Source organism: Bufo bufo, chromosome 5, assembly GCF_905171765.1.
Source record: "Bufo bufo chromosome 5, aBufBuf1.1, whole genome shotgun sequence".
NCBI lineage: Eukaryota > Metazoa > Chordata > Amphibia > Anura > Bufonidae > Bufo > Bufo bufo.
In genome coordinates this window covers 441,271,733-441,287,144 of record NC_053393.1, presented here as the reverse complement: position 1 = coordinate 441,287,144, position 15,412 = coordinate 441,271,733, and the positions used below count along the sequence as shown (strand labels likewise).

General features: G+C 47.6%; 1 protein-coding gene across 2 annotated transcripts in view; it reads left to right on the top strand.

The window, feature by feature from the left end:
- Positions 1-3,782: 3,782 nt before the first annotated feature.
- CHN2 (chimerin 2) overlaps positions 3,783-15,412 on the top strand; it is a 390,810-nt gene continuing 379,180 nt past the window's right edge. For both annotated transcript variants that reach the window (XR_005779250.1, XM_040433568.1), the window contains exon 1: positions 3,783-4,049. Coding sequence is in view for 1 of the 2 variants with exons in the window: in XM_040433568.1 (XP_040289502.1) it covers positions 4,001-4,049 (49 nt within the window). In the remaining variant the exon portion in view is untranslated. The remainder of the gene's footprint in view (positions 4,050-15,412) is intronic.

Here is a 15,412-nt window from a genome sequence, read left to right as displayed (position 1 = left end):
CCACAACCACACCAAATTGGCCAGTATTTTTTGTTGGGAAAGGTGGTAACCCTAACCCAAACCACTCATGAGAATGGGGAGGCCTGTGCCCTGGGGGGCATCCCTGAAATGAGCCAGGCCGTGCATGCGAACCATTAATCTCTATAGGAGTTCTAGTCCCAGCACTCAGCTATTTTCACAGCTCCCATACAGATGAATGAATGTATGCCCGACCCGATGTGCCATTCATTTTGAGGGGCCCTGTGGGGTATGTGGCCCCCGTTCTTTTGATCGGTGGGGGTTCTGCAACGCATGGGGGGGGAATGTCCATGGGATCCCTTTAAGATGTTATAGGTGTTTTTGTCGTGACGCCAGTTGCATTGAAGCAACAAGGGACAGAGTCCCCTTAAGTAGATGGTGTTAGTAGTACCCAGGTGTAGGAATGCCAGAGTGGTGTAAGGGTAGCCTATAATGTCCCTTTAGATGTGGCTGTGCATGTGTCACGGTGCTCCTACCCGGATATCCTGGAATCCCAGGCGTGGTCGTGGGAAGCAAATCAAGGGGTAGTTGATGAGGGGATGATGAAAGAAATGGAGTCCAGACTTGTGTTGAAGTTGAAAACAGCTTTACTTGAATAAACTTTCAACAGGAAACAATCTTCCAACTTTATCTTAGTTACCAGCAGGTTTTGGCTTAACTTCTGGCAGGCAAACACACTCGGCTCTGCTACATCTGGTTCTCTCTAGCTCTGCTGTCCTAACAGGAAACTTTTCCATTCTGCTGTACTTAACTTGCTGTAGTCTGACTTTGTCCTTATCTTTATCTTGGGAACTTCTCCTGGCTTCTGAGGCTCTTTGCTTTTCTCTCTTGTTCCAGCAGAGCAGACAGGGCTCTGCTGACTGGCACACAGCCTTCCCTTAGGAGGGGATACTTTAAACTCACTTCTGCAGGGCTCGTCCAGCAGGGACGAGGGCCTGCTGCCTTCCCCAAGCAGGGGGTAAGCTAGACTGCACTTCACTAACTAAAAACTCCTTCCTCTCTAGAGAGGGCTAGAATGGATAGAAGGTTCCATTCTATGCAAAGTAGCTCTGCCATTACTGCCGCCATCTGCTGGTGAACCAGGTACCTTATATGTTAACAGTCACAAATTCAGAAATACAAATACACAATGTGCAAGACCTGGAAATAAATACACATGATGAAATTGAATTACGGTAACCATGGAAGATAGTGGGGAGGTGTAAAAGGTGGTAAATGCACCTCTGGGGCGTTACATTTCCAGCGATGGGACTCGCACTAATCTAACCATTATCCTCTATCTGGTTAAGGATTCATTCAAATGACAGTAATTTCTGTCCGTGTGCCGTCAGGACTGCACCAGCAGAGCACATGGACCCCATGGTGATAAATCACACGACTGTTGGTCCGTGCAGAGAAATTCGCAGTGTGTAGTATTCTCACCCATTTTCCGTCCAAGACTCAACCACTGAAGTGGGGGCGGACTAGGAACTTAAAGTGGCCCTGGAAAAAATACTAAAAGTGGCCCCGTTTTGTAGTCGGGTCCAAACTGATGGAAGGCAGGGCCAATACAAGTCGGCGGGGCCAGCAATACCATAATGCAGCACATTATACCACCCAACAGAGCCAAATACCACAGTCCTTCAGAAAATACATTCCCAAAAACTTCCACTGGCCGGCTGTGCTGAGGGCTCGGGAGACCCCCCTGGGCATCGGCCCAACGGGAAGTTCTTCCCTGTCTATGGCCAATCTGTGCCCTGCATTGAAGTGAATCGATTGAAGGGAAAAAACTGATGCACCTCATTGTGGTGGCATAATTAGAACTGACTGGCCCCCACAGCAAATTTTTGAATGCCCCCCCTTCCGCTGGCACCTGCCCACTCCTGTAGCTAGTTAAGATCGCTCTCTCAGACCAGGCCCAGCAGCCGCTCTGTCCGTTTCCTACAAATATATACTATATCATACCTCCCAACTTTTGAAAATAGCAAAGAGGGACAATATGTGCGGCGTGCATCACGGCAGTTTTTTTCATACTAGGGCCATGTCCAAAGCATAATACTGACTCATCACAAGCATGGGGATCGGTTAAGTGAGTGTAAGCTCCGTTATTTTTTACAGCAGGTGGAGCCTCTGGGGCAATTTTTTCTTGCGCTTCAATATCCATTTAAATATTAGCACATGAATCATCAGATTATAGATATTTTAAGGTCCAAGGAGCAATTTAGAAAATGTATTAAAGGAGTTATCCCATCTTAGACAATGGGGGCATATCGCTAGGATATGCCCCCCATTGTCTGATCAGGTGCGGGTCCCACCTCTGGGACCCATACCTACAAGGAGAGCGGAGCGGAGAAAGGAGGGCGCACTGCGCATGCGCTGCCGCCCTCCATTCATACTATGGAGCCCCTAAAAATAGCTTGGCTATTTCCGTAGGCCCCATAGAAATGAAGGGGAGGAATGGCCGCGCATGCGCGGTGCGCTCTCCATTCACTTCAATGGGAGAGGCAGGAGCTGCGCCTGGTGGTGGAACGGACCCCGGGAAACCCAGGGTCCACCAGCCACAACTCTCCCCGGTTCCGTTCTCCTTGTAGGTGCGGATCCCAGAGGTGGGACCCGCACCTATAAGACAATGTGGGGCATATCCTAGCGATATGCCCCCATTGTCTAAGATGTGATAACCCCTTTAATGCAGATTTATGCATTCATTCTCCAGTCAAAAAGAGACTTGGGTCAAAAAGAGGGACTGTCCCTCCAAAAGAGGGACACTTGGGAAAGCATGCTATATACTGTAATAAGGGCTCATGCACCCGAACGTATATTCTTTCATGTCCGTTCCGTCCATATGCGGAACCATTCATTTCAATGGGTCTTCAAAAAAGACGGAAGGTACTCCGTGTGCATTCCGTTTGTCTGTATTTTCATTCCGCAAAAAAATAGAGCATGTCCTATTATTGTCCGCATTTACGGACAAGGATAGGACTGTTCTATCAGGGGCCAGCTGTTCCGTTCTGCAAAATACAGAATGCACACGGACGTTATCTGTATTTGGCCTCATGCACACGACCCTTGTTTTGGTCCGCAATCGGAGCCGCAGTTTTTGCGGCTCTGATGCGGACCCATTCACTTCAATGGGGCCGCAAAAGATGCGGACAGCACTTCCGCGTGCTGTCCCCATCCGTTGCTCCGTTCCGTGGTCCGCAAAAAAAATATAACCTGTCCTGTTCTTCTCCGTTTTGCGGACAAGAATAGGCAGTCATATCAATAGCTGTCCGTGCCGTTCCGCAATTGGACACCGTCCGTGTTTTGCGGAAACCGCAAAAACACACAACGGTCGTGTGCATGAGGCCTCTTTTGCAGATCCTTTTTGCGGACCACAAAATACATATGGTCGTGTGCATGAGCCCTAATTACTGTTGAGAGGGACCTGATAAAATCTTTTAGTCCTTCTCCCAGAGGGGCCCCTTTTGACTTTGGGCCCCATAGAAGCGCTTCCCCTGCCTCATTGCTATACTGACACCCGATGGAAATTGGAACGACCTAATCCAAATCCAGCCTAATAGAGACTGGCACTGCCCTGGGGTTGAGCTGCTGGCACCCCCTTAGCCTATTCAAAAGAGATTACTGATTAGAAGGTTTTGACCAGAGTTGCCCTTTATCGCTAGGATGGCACCGAGTAACCTGATGCCACACACACACCCCTCTTGTGCAATGTTTGCAGATAGCAGCACTTGGATGCCATCCACAAGTTCACTCTTCAGTCTGGGCTGGAAGAAGAAGCAGGAGAGGGCAGGCTCCAGCCTAGACGGGGGGGTGGGAGGAGGCGGCTGCCCGGGCTGTGGGCACCCTGCACCGGCTCCAGCACTCCGGGGTGACAGCGCCGAGCACACTGACACCTGGGAGGACGTCACCTGACGGAGCAGGAAGTGGTGGGAGGATGCTGCTGCTGCACGGCGCTGGCTGACATGGGCTAGAGGAGAGCGGTGCCTCCCCACAGCTGTCCAGCATGGCAGCATCCAGCAACTCCAGCCTGTCGGGCTCCTCACTCTCCTCAGGTAGGTGGCCCTCAGCAGGCGAACCAGCTGGAGTAGGACTGAGTTTACCATATGTAGCAGAGCTGAGTTTGCCATAGGTAGCGCATGTCAATCTGTAAAATGTGCATAGGAAGGCTGAATTGACCAGATGTAGCAGAGCTAAAGGGTTTAGGACATGTGTCACGCGACATTTCACGCCATAGTGTTGCAATGTGCCACAGTTACAAAATATCCAGACTTGTTCGAATTTGTTGCCCCTCACTGGACTTTGAGGTACGTCACGCGTGACACGCGACTTCGCCTGTGTCGTACATATTTTTGTGTCGCGCGGACTTTCCTGCGACCCGACAAATGTCGCCGTGTAGCGGCGAACCCTTAGGCAAGGCAAAGTCTGTAGTAGAGCTGAGTTTGACGGATGTAGGACTGTTGACTGAGAGTGAACGTGCAGAGCTGAGTTTGAAAGATGAAGCAGAGCCAAGTGTGTTAGACGTAACAGGGTTATGTTTTTGGCTTTTCTCTTGGAATGTCTTATAGTCTGACAATAGCCACTGTTTGTAGTCCATTTAAAATTTGAATATTTCCCCTCTATTCTGGGCAATAATTTGCCTTCTTCTGCAAGACACTGGGGTGGCACAAGGTCCCTTGTGCTGTTGCCTGATCTTATGCGCCCTGCCTTAGGCTGCCGTCACCTATTCCTAATAATGTTTTTGTCTGTCCCGTTGTATTTGCTGTAATGAAAACAGCAGTTCAGACCTTCTCCTACACGATGGACCTGATCCTTTAAGGCCATGTTCACACAGCTTGGCAAATCCGCTCCCAGGGACAGTGTCAAAAGCCGCAGTGGATTTAAACTTCAGTGCCGCGGGGCCATCTTACGGTGGTGTCCGCGCAGAAACCTGCTGGCAAGAATGGACATGCTCTGGGAAACCACGCGTAAATCATCCGCGGCAGCATGAGCGGCGGTGCGGACTCCCACCGAAAACAATGGAAGGTGCAGAAACGACACAGGATTTGATGCAGAATCCACATTGAAATAAATGGCAAAAATCCGCCATGTGAACAGAGCCTAATAATTTGTGGCTTTTCCGTGCGGAATGTGGATTTAAAAATCCATACTCATTCATTATTCGGCACTAATTTGTCCGAGCGTGTGTGTAAGGTATGAATAATCCACTCTCTGGTAATGCCGGTGACAGATCCTGTACGTGTGAACATGCACCTTATAGACTGACCTCTGCCATTTGGGGAGGATACTTGTTCTTCTTAGGTCATAATTATTAATAATTAATAATAATATTTCATTATATATTTTATTTTATATATAGAGGTGTATTGTGGTATTTTCTTGCGTTGCTCAGATAATACTCCTGTGTAAACAGAGGGGACGGAGCTGAAAAAACGGATTGTCTAGGTTCGAGGCTGGCTGACAACTGGACGGATTCTCATGAGAATATTTCCTCCTCTCGACTCTCTCCCTACTTAAGGCTACGGTAAGGAGGACCCGTCCCCTCTCTTGACATGGCTGTGTTATTAACTACTTGCATCCCCCATGTAATAACAATTCTGTCAATCTATTTGTATAACTTTATGTTGTACCATTCCACTATTATTCCTGCTAGAAGCGTATGAATAAATTGCCAGCAGTTTGCAATAAAGGTCCAGCTGGGTTTTACCAGTAGGGGTTGTGTCCCTCCACAGTCTGACACTATACAATCAGTGATGCCATTTTCAGACTGTGCAGGAACAAGCCCCCAACTGGTAACACTCATCTGGACCTTTATTGCAGACTGCTGGCGATTCATTTATAAACTTATGTTGTACCATTCCACTATTATTCCTGCTAGAAGTGTATGAATAAATTGCCAGCAGTTTGCAATAAAGGTCCTCCTGGGTTTTAGCAGTTGGGGTAACACTCAGCTGGACCTTTATTACGGACTGCTGGTAATTCATTTCTAAACTTGTAGTAAGAATAATAGCGGAATGGCGCAGCATAGAGCCATAAGAATAGATGCTCCAGAAGTGTTATTACATGGGGAATGCAAGTAGTTACTAAAAGAGACATGTTAGGAGAGGCGATGGGTCCTCCTTAAGGGGCTTTCTATGGTTGAACCAGTATCAGTGATAATTATTTAACACTTGTGATGCCATTGGGGAGAGACAAGTTGTCTTGGTGCAATAAACTCCTTTCCTTAGATCCAGAATAATAGCTGTCAGATGGAGAATTCTCCATATAATTACCCCCCACTACCCTGCCACACCTATTCCTAGTGGTCGTATCAAAGGGGTTTTCCAGTATTTGGATATTGATGGCCGATCCTCAGGATAGGTCATCAATAACAGAACGGCGGGGGTCCGACACCCGGCCGATCAGCTGGTTGCTTCCACTGGCCATGCCGGGGTACTCCAGCTCATATCAATGGGTGCTGAGCTGCTGTACGCTGGGACTGGAGACTACTTTGTATAGTTTCTGGCCGATCTGTAGGGGTGCTGGGTGTCGGACCCCCACCAATCTGATAAGTTCCAGAAAACCCTTTTAATACATGCCCACACTATACACATGAGCAGTTCTCAATGCAGTGTGCTCGTACCCCAGACCTTACAACATTAGGGTCCATTCACACACCCGCATTAATGGGTCCGCATCTGTTCCGCAATTTTGCAGAACGGGTGCAAACCCATTCATTTCAATGTGTGCTGTCCGCATCCGTAGTTCCGTTCTGTGGCCCCGCAAAAAAGAATGAACATGTCCTATTCTTGTCTGCAGCCATGGACAAGAATAGGTATTTCGATCATAGTTCCGGGCCAATGTGCGGTCCTCAAAATGCGGAACACACATGGCCGCTGTGTCCCAATTTGTCCCCCTTAATGGTGCCTAAGCAGCTACCTACTGTGCCTAACCCTCATGCCAGCCCTGGCTGCATGAAAGTACTCTATTAATCAGACCTTTGATGGCAGTAACTTTGCCAGGGCTTCAACAATTAACCCCTACTTACACCCATGTAGGTGATATGTTTCTAAATGCATTTCTATACTATACGTCGATGTTCATGTGATGGAGGAACTAATCTGCCATGCGGAGCTTGTCCTGTAATCGCTCTTTGTATTTGATTGGCAGCGCTCCAGCTATTCTGCGGTAGCCGCGGGCAGAGTTGCCCCCGTTCCTGAATGACAGATGATTTGCCATTGTTGCCTGTAACTAGAATGAAACTTGTCCTAAAGGGCAGCGGCTCGTCTCCCGGTGGCCACGGCAGCGCCAGGTTTAGGCTGCATCCTGAGCGCTCATTTAACCCTTTCCTTGTGTGAGCTGCAGACCCTGAGGCTAAATCTACACACAGTCAGACTGCAGTCGACAGACACACTCGCTGCTCGGCTGGGGTCATTGACATGGCTGCGAGCACATTCAGGGGTCTTATCATCAGTGTGCTAGGCTTAATTGTAGAAAGTACTGTGGGTGCTATTTTCTCACATAAGATATCGTCGAAAGGCAGAAATATTTGGCTTAGGTTATCAGCGGTGCTACAGCAGAGAAAGCAGGGCAATCAGTAGGCTGAGCATCTGCATAATGTATGCTTTATAGGTTTCCTCATTTTCTTAAAGGGGCCATTCCCATCTCATAAAGCAATGGTTGTCCAGGTCCGACCGCTGGGACACTTAGGGGGCCTTCACACATGACAGAAAAATCAGAACTTGCCAGAAAATATGGGGCGTAAAGACTTTCCCCATGTTATGCTATGGAGGTGAAGAGCGTCAGTCCCCTCCCCGTGTCTCACTGTGGATATCATTCAGCAGTGGACATAATGCTGCGTTGCGGCTTTCTGAAGCAGAATGTCTCCATCTTAATCTGTACGTAAGGATACGGCTACACAACGACATGGAGGCAAATGGCACCTTTCTACATTGCCACAACTTACCGCTGAAAATAAACACACAACAACTTCTTCTTTGGAATAAAATGGCCACAATGCTTTATTAAGGGTAAAACCATAGTAAATAATTTAATAAATAATTAAAAACCACAATCAACATGTCTCAGTAATGCCGCACAACATTTTTTGTAATGATAGTTTATAGCAGTGGTGGCGAACCTATGGCACAGGTGTCAGAGGCGGCACTCAGAGCCCTCTCTGTGGGCACCCGCACCCTGGAAATGTCTATGGTTGTACCAATATGCCTTTAGACTTTTCCTGCCGTTCATCAGCGCAGGGCGCACTATTAACAGCGCAGACAGCGCACTGAATGTAGGCAGGCTATTATAGCTAAGTGATAAAGTACATGGAAGATATACTATATTGGGCTGTAGTATTCAGGCTAAACTGCCATGTTGGCACTTTGTGATAAATAAGTGGGTTTTGGGTTGCAGTTTTGGCACTCGGTCTCTAAAAGGTTCGCCATCACTGGTCTATAGGGTCGCACTGCATCATGGAGTCCTCAGCTGATATTTCTGCTGGGGGGGTTTACTAATCGAAACCTCAGATGAATGCCACTAAGTGGTCTCCCCATAGGTGCTATGTTTAAAGATAAGTATAGTGTGTAGCATATGCTTTTTTACCGGATGCCTCTGTATGGAATAGCGCACTCTGCTGGTTGGGTCGCACAGTAAAAAGAATTATCCCTGTTGGATGCTATTTTGGCCTCAGTTCTGTTAGTAACGTCCTGTGGTTCAGTTTATATATGTGACCGGAGCACCTGTAGTAAATGTACACTGCTAACACAATGGAAAACAACCCTTAAAGGGGTTTTCCACCTTTTAGATACCGATGACCTATCCTCTTGATAGGTCATTAGTATCAAATCGTGGGAGGGGTCCAACAGCTGGCACCCCCACAGATCAGCGGCTCCACTTCCGACTGTGTTCACTGTCATGTGTCCGATGCTGGTGGCTGCCGCGAACAGCTGATCGAGGGAGGTGCCAGATGTTAGACTACCACCAGTCTGGATATGCCGTGAAAATCTAAAAGGTGGAAAACCCTTTAACCAGCTTTTTCCTGTTCCAAAAACCAAAATTTGAGTCAAAATTCAGGATTATTGTCAGGCTTCTTCTTTGCCTGGAGAGGCTCTTTTACTGACAGTATATGATATTCCGGTGCAGTGCACTCGCTATGTTGGGCCTTGTTTACTAAATGGGGCACATTATCAAGCTCGCCTCTTTTTGAAGTAAAAAAAACACAGGTTTTTCTTTTTTGGTCTGACCTCAAATGTACGACAGGTTCATATTCACTAACACTGGTCTAATTACTATGCGCATGAAATTATGGCGCAAGTGAGCTGAAATAAGGGGCACATCTCCATGAAAGTAGGCAAAATGTGGCGCAGCTCACCACTCAAAACAGGCAGATAAGTACGCCAGCCCTGGAGTGGAGAAGAAATTAGACTGCTTTTACGACTAATAAGGCGCAACTACATATATAGGTTGGAAAAAAGGCGCAAAAGTTTGAAAACTTCCACATTACTCTTAGGGCTCAAGCACACGAGCGTATTTTCTTTCCATGTCCGTTCCATTTTTTTTCGGACCGTATGCAGAACCATTCATTTCAGTAAGGTCCGCAAAAAAAAAAAAAAAACGGAAGTTACTCCGTGTGCATTCCGTTTCCGTATGTCCATTCCACAAAAGAATAGGACATGTACTAATATTGTCTGCATTACGGACAAGGATAGTACTGTTATATTAGGGGCCAGCTGTTCCGTTATGGAATGCACACGGATATCATCCGTACTTTTGCTGATCCGTGTTTTGCGGACCACAAGATACATATGGTTGTGTGCATGAGCCCTTAGGAAAATTAGAAAACTGCAGTGGAAATCTAAGGGTACAACCACACGGTCAGGTTTCCCCATGCAGTTTTTGGAAGCCAAAACCAGTAGTTAATTAAAAAATATAGAAGTCATATCTGTCCTTTATACTGGTACACTTTTTATGGTCCACTCCTGATTTTGGCTTCATGCAGAAACCTGACCGTGTGGCTTTTTTTGCCGCCCTGTGCACAGCTATCGGTACAGGAGGGAGGAGTTATCAGAGACTGATAGCATTGTGTGTATATGTCAGTCACTGATAACACCTCCTCCCTGTAAGATATAAATGTATAAATTACAGGTTTTCCTGATTCTTTTCCCACAAAACTATGGGGGAGATTTATCAAACTGGTGTAAAGTAGAGCTGGCTTAGTTGCCTATAGCAACCAATCAGATTCCACCTTTCATTTTCCATAGGAGCTGTCCAAAATGAAAGGAGGAATCTGATTGGTTGCAATGGGCAACTGAGCCAGTTCTATTTTACTCCTTATATCTCAATCTGCTCAGCTCCTCCTGCTCTATAACATGGTGCTTTCAGATTACACTGCATTTTGTGGTGACAGGTTCTCTTTAACCACCTCCGGACCGCCTAACGCAGATTCGCGTTCCGGAGGTGGCAGCGCTGCGCACAGTCACGCATATACGCGTCATCTCGCGAGACGCGAGATTTCGCTCAAAGCCGGCCCGCGCATGCGCATCGCGTGCCGGCAAAAGTTAAAGAACAAGTTCGTCACCAGCCTGCCAGCAACGATCATTGGCTGGCAGGCTGGCGATTTTCAAAAAATCCAATCACAAGTCATATAACAGATCATATTAGTAAATATGATCTGTTATATGGCTTCTCTGCTCCTCTGCTGGTCCTTTTCGTTGGTTGGATCCAGCAGAGGAGCAGACTTCACAGTGAGTACACCAAACACTTCACTGTAGCCCCAGATCACCCCCCTGCACCCCAATTAACCCTTTGATCACCCCTTTAATCGCCCCTGTCAATCACTAGTGAAAGGAAAAAAAGTGATCAGTGTAAACTGTCACTTTTTTTTTTCACTGGTATTGACTGTTAGGTTTTAGGGATAGTTTAGGCCCCTTGGTTAGGTAGTTTAGCGTGAGTTAGCGCCCAGCCCACCGCACCGCAGTCACTAATTCGCTGTTTAGCGTATCGCTAATCAGCATTTGTACTTTTATAGTATCTGTAAGTGATCAAAACTGATCACGGTCAGATCTATAATTGTATTAGTGTCACCTTAGCTCGCCCTCCACCCAAAACGCAGTGTTTGCCCGATCAGGCCTGATCGGTCGCCCACACGTGCGTTCACGCCCGCCCCACCGCAGTGACAAAAAAGATATATTTTTTTTGATCACTGCACATTCATTTTACACGCACTGCGGCGATAAAAAAATCCGGTACTTCGCTAGCCTCCCCTTTGTAAGACAGGCTTGCTTTTTTTCTTGGGTAGTCTCAGGGAATACCCCTAAATTTAGTAGTCCAAATGTCAAACAGGGGGTATTCTTCTGAAGAGGCCTACAGGATTCTGACCCAGTCGGATGAGGAATGGGAACCCTCATCTGACGAATCTAGCGGGTCAGAATATGAACCTGTAGAAAGCAGTGGCTCTCTGACCCAAAGTTTGGACGAGGAGGTTGAGGTCCCTGGCAGCACCAGGCGTACCAGGCCCCGTGTCACTAGACCACAGGTTGTGCAGGATCCGCTTCAAGAGCAGCAGAGTGGGGCTGTCGATGCCGGATCACGTGGTGAGGCATACACCAGCAGCGCAGCCCTCCCTGGACCTAGTACCAGCACTGCCGTACAACATGGTGAAGTAGCGAGCACCAGAAGGGCAGTTGAAGCTGTACGGTGGCACGTGCAGTAGTTACCCCCGTCGCAGCCACCGCACAGACAGGCCCGTAGAGCCCCTAGAATCCCTGAGGTGCTGGCAAACCCTGATTGGCAGTCACCAACTTCAGCCGCACCTGTAGTTCCCCTTTCACCGCCCAGTCTGGAGTTCGGGTTGAGACGGCTCAAATCGGTTCGGCCCTGGGATTTTTTTGAGCTGTTCTTGACTGCGGAGCTCTTGGACTTAGTCGTGGCAGAGACAAACCGGTATGCCACACAATTTATATCCGCCAACCCGGGAAGCTTTTATGCCCAGCCTTTCCGGTGGAAACCAGTCCAAGTTTCCGAAATAAATTTTTTTTTGGGCCTTCTCAACATGGGTCTAACTAAAAAGCATGAATTGCGGTCATATTGGTCCACGAACCCAATTCATCACATGCCCATGTTCTCTGCTGCTATGTCCAGGGCATGATTTGAGGCCATCCTCCGTTTCCTGCATTTTAGCGACAACACCACCTCCCGTCCCAGAGGCCATCCAGCTTTTGACCGGCTCCACAAAATTCGGCCCCTCATAGACCACTTCAACCAGAAATTTGCAGATTTGTATACCCCCGAGCAAAACATCTGCGTAGACGAGTCCCTAATACATTTTACCGGGCGCCTTGGCTTCAAACAATACATCCCAAGCAAGCGTGCCCGGTATGGGGTCAAATTGTATAAGCTCTGTGAAAGGGCCACAGGCTATACCCACAAATTTCGGATCTATGAAGGAAAAGATCAGACCCTGGAGCCGGTCGGTTGCCCTGACTACCTGGGGAGCAGTGGGAAGACAGTCTGGGACTTGGTGTCACCCTTATTCGGCAAGGGGTACCATCTTTATGTGGACAATTTCTACACAAGTGTGGCCCTCTTTAGGCATTTGTTTCTAGAACGGATTTGCGCCTGTGGCACCGCGCGAACTAGTCACGTGGGCTTCCCCCAACGGCTTGTAACCACCCGTCTTGCAAGGGGGGAGAGGGCTGCCTTGTGTAACGAAGAACTGCTCGCGGTGAAATGGAGAGACAAGCGTGACGTTTACATGCTCTCCTCCATTCACGCAGACACGACAATACAAATTGAGCGAGCAACCCGTGTCATTGAAAAGCCCCTCTGTGTCCACGACTATAATGCGCTCATGGGAGGGGTGGACTTCAATGACCAGATGTTGTCTCCGTATTTAGTTTCCCGCAGAACCAGACGCTGGTATAAGAAGGTGTCTGTATATTTAATTCAATTGGCGCTGTATAATAGTTTTGTTCTCTACAGTAAGGCTGGGAGAACACGATCCTTCCTCAAATTCCAGGAAGAGATCATCGAGAACCTCCTTTATCCAGGAGGTTCCGTGGCCCCATCCACCAGTGTAGTTAGCCGTCTACACGAGCGACATTTCCCCAGTGTCGTTCCTGGTACCTCAACCCAACCGTCACCCGAAAAAGATGTCGTGTCTGTAGCAGGAGTGGAATAAGGCGTGACACCCGCTATTTCTGTCCTGACTGTGCTGACCACCCTGCCTTATGCTATGGAGAGTGTTTCCGGAAGTACCACACACAGGTACACCTAGCATAGGGATCACATCTCACCAGGACAGGCACACAGGGCTATTAGGGCCCTTTTACTCACAGCTGCTGCAAACCTCTCCTTTCACCTGGGATAAAGTGCATAACGTACTTCGCCACATCTTTGGGCGATTTGCGCTTTGCACATTGTCCCATGGGGAAGGAGAGGTTTGTTCTATAAAGGTAAAAAAAACTAAACAAAAAAAAAAATACCGGTAAGTAAAAAAGTTAACGTTCAGTTAAAAAAGTTAAAAAAAAGTTTATATGTTCTGTTCAAAAGTTAATAAATTTATTGCGTTGCGGCCTGGTTTTTTCTTTTTTGTTTTGTTTTTTTTACCTTCCAGGTGGACCAACCAATCGACTAGCTGCAGCACTGATGTGCATTCGGACAGAAGCATTGCGCTGCTGTCAGATTACACGCAAGTCGGTGTATGCGGCGCTGCAAGACGAGATTTCTCCTCTGCAGTAAAAGATACGTTTGCCGAGGCATATGAGCTGAGGAGGTGGCGGTGTTCATATACTTTGGCAAACACTTTGTATATATATATATAAAAAAAAAAATCCCGGCAATGATTTATTCATCCACATCGATTGATGTGAATGGAGAAATCTGGTTTGCCAGGGCATACGAGCTAAGTGGGTATGGATGTTGGGCGGAGCTCCTATGTCCTGGCAGACGCCTTTCCCCTCCTTTTTTTTTTTTTGGCAGAGATTTTTTCATCCACATTGATCGATGCGAATAAAGAAATCTGTGCCGTTCATTTTTTTCTTTCAGCCCAGAGGCTGAACGGAAAAAAAAAAATCTCATTACCTGTATGCTCAATATAAGGAGAATAGCAGAAACTCCTAATGCTGGGCATACATGTAATGATTGCGGAGACCCTCAAATGCCAGGGCAGTACAAACACCCCACAAATAACACCATTTTGGAACGAAGACACCCCAAGGTATTCTAGCACAAGGAAGCAGGGAAAGGAAATTTACAGCGGCACTACGTAAATACACCTCTGTATATGTGCGTCCGTATCAAACCCAGGGACGGCAGCCGTCTGTGAAGACCATGTAGGAGGTGGTGCTCAGCGTGGCAAAGTGGTATAACGATGAAAAGTAGAGAGAGACGCGGCACTCACCAATATTCTTTTGCTGGTTGCTTTTTATTGCAGAAAAGACAGCATGCTGCGCAGGCAGGGGGGCGGGATGGCCACAGTGTGCGTCGGCGGCGACGGCCGTTTCGCGCAAGGATAGCGCTTCTTCTGGCCGGATGTGACGTGCAGGTGCACGGATAACCTTTTATCAAGGAGGAAATGCTGGGCGTGTCTATGGTAATCCCAGACCTCCCCTGTGTGCAGCTGCGAAAAATATACAGACAGAGACACAAGTAAATAGTACAAAAAGTATCATTTAGCAAAACCATGCAAACAATAAGGTACTCATTCTATGCTTGGGCGACAAGTTTCAGGGGCCGGGTCGAGAGCAAGGGCGTCTGAGAAGTATATGAATATCGTGGGTGCATGAACGAACTGCCTAAAAAAGAGACAATGTGGGGAAAGGTCAAAGGTGGTATCGCTGATCCACAAAATACTATTAGGGTAAAATGATGGGAGCAGAAACAATGAGAGAACGACATGGCCATACGGTCACAGGAAGACAGCCATGTCGTTCTTGTCATTGAGTCCATGGGGTCCCATGGCATTAGTCCTGATAATCCATCTGGCCTCCCGTTGCAGCAAGAGGCGGTGGCGGTCACCTCCACGGAGGATCGGTCCCACGACCTCAATGCCAGCAAAAGAGAGGCCAGATGGATCACCATTGTGAGCTGCATGTACATGTTCAATGAGGCGAGGAGAACCTCGTCCTGTACGGATGGAGTTAATGTGCTCACGCACCCGTTCAAGCATTGGCCTGATTGTTTTTCCGATATAGAACATGTTGCAGCTACAAAAAATGACATATACCACGAAAGGGGTACGACAGTTGATGAACTGCAAAACTTTATGTGTGACGCCCCCTAAGGATAGACTTTTCGCCTGGGAGTTCAAATGACAAAAAGAGCAAGTTCCACATTTATGGTTGCCTATGGGGATTCTACTTTGCAACCAGTTAGACCTTTTAGGTAGCCGAAGAGCGCTCTGGACCAATTTGTCCCTTAAAGTATGGCATTTCCTAAA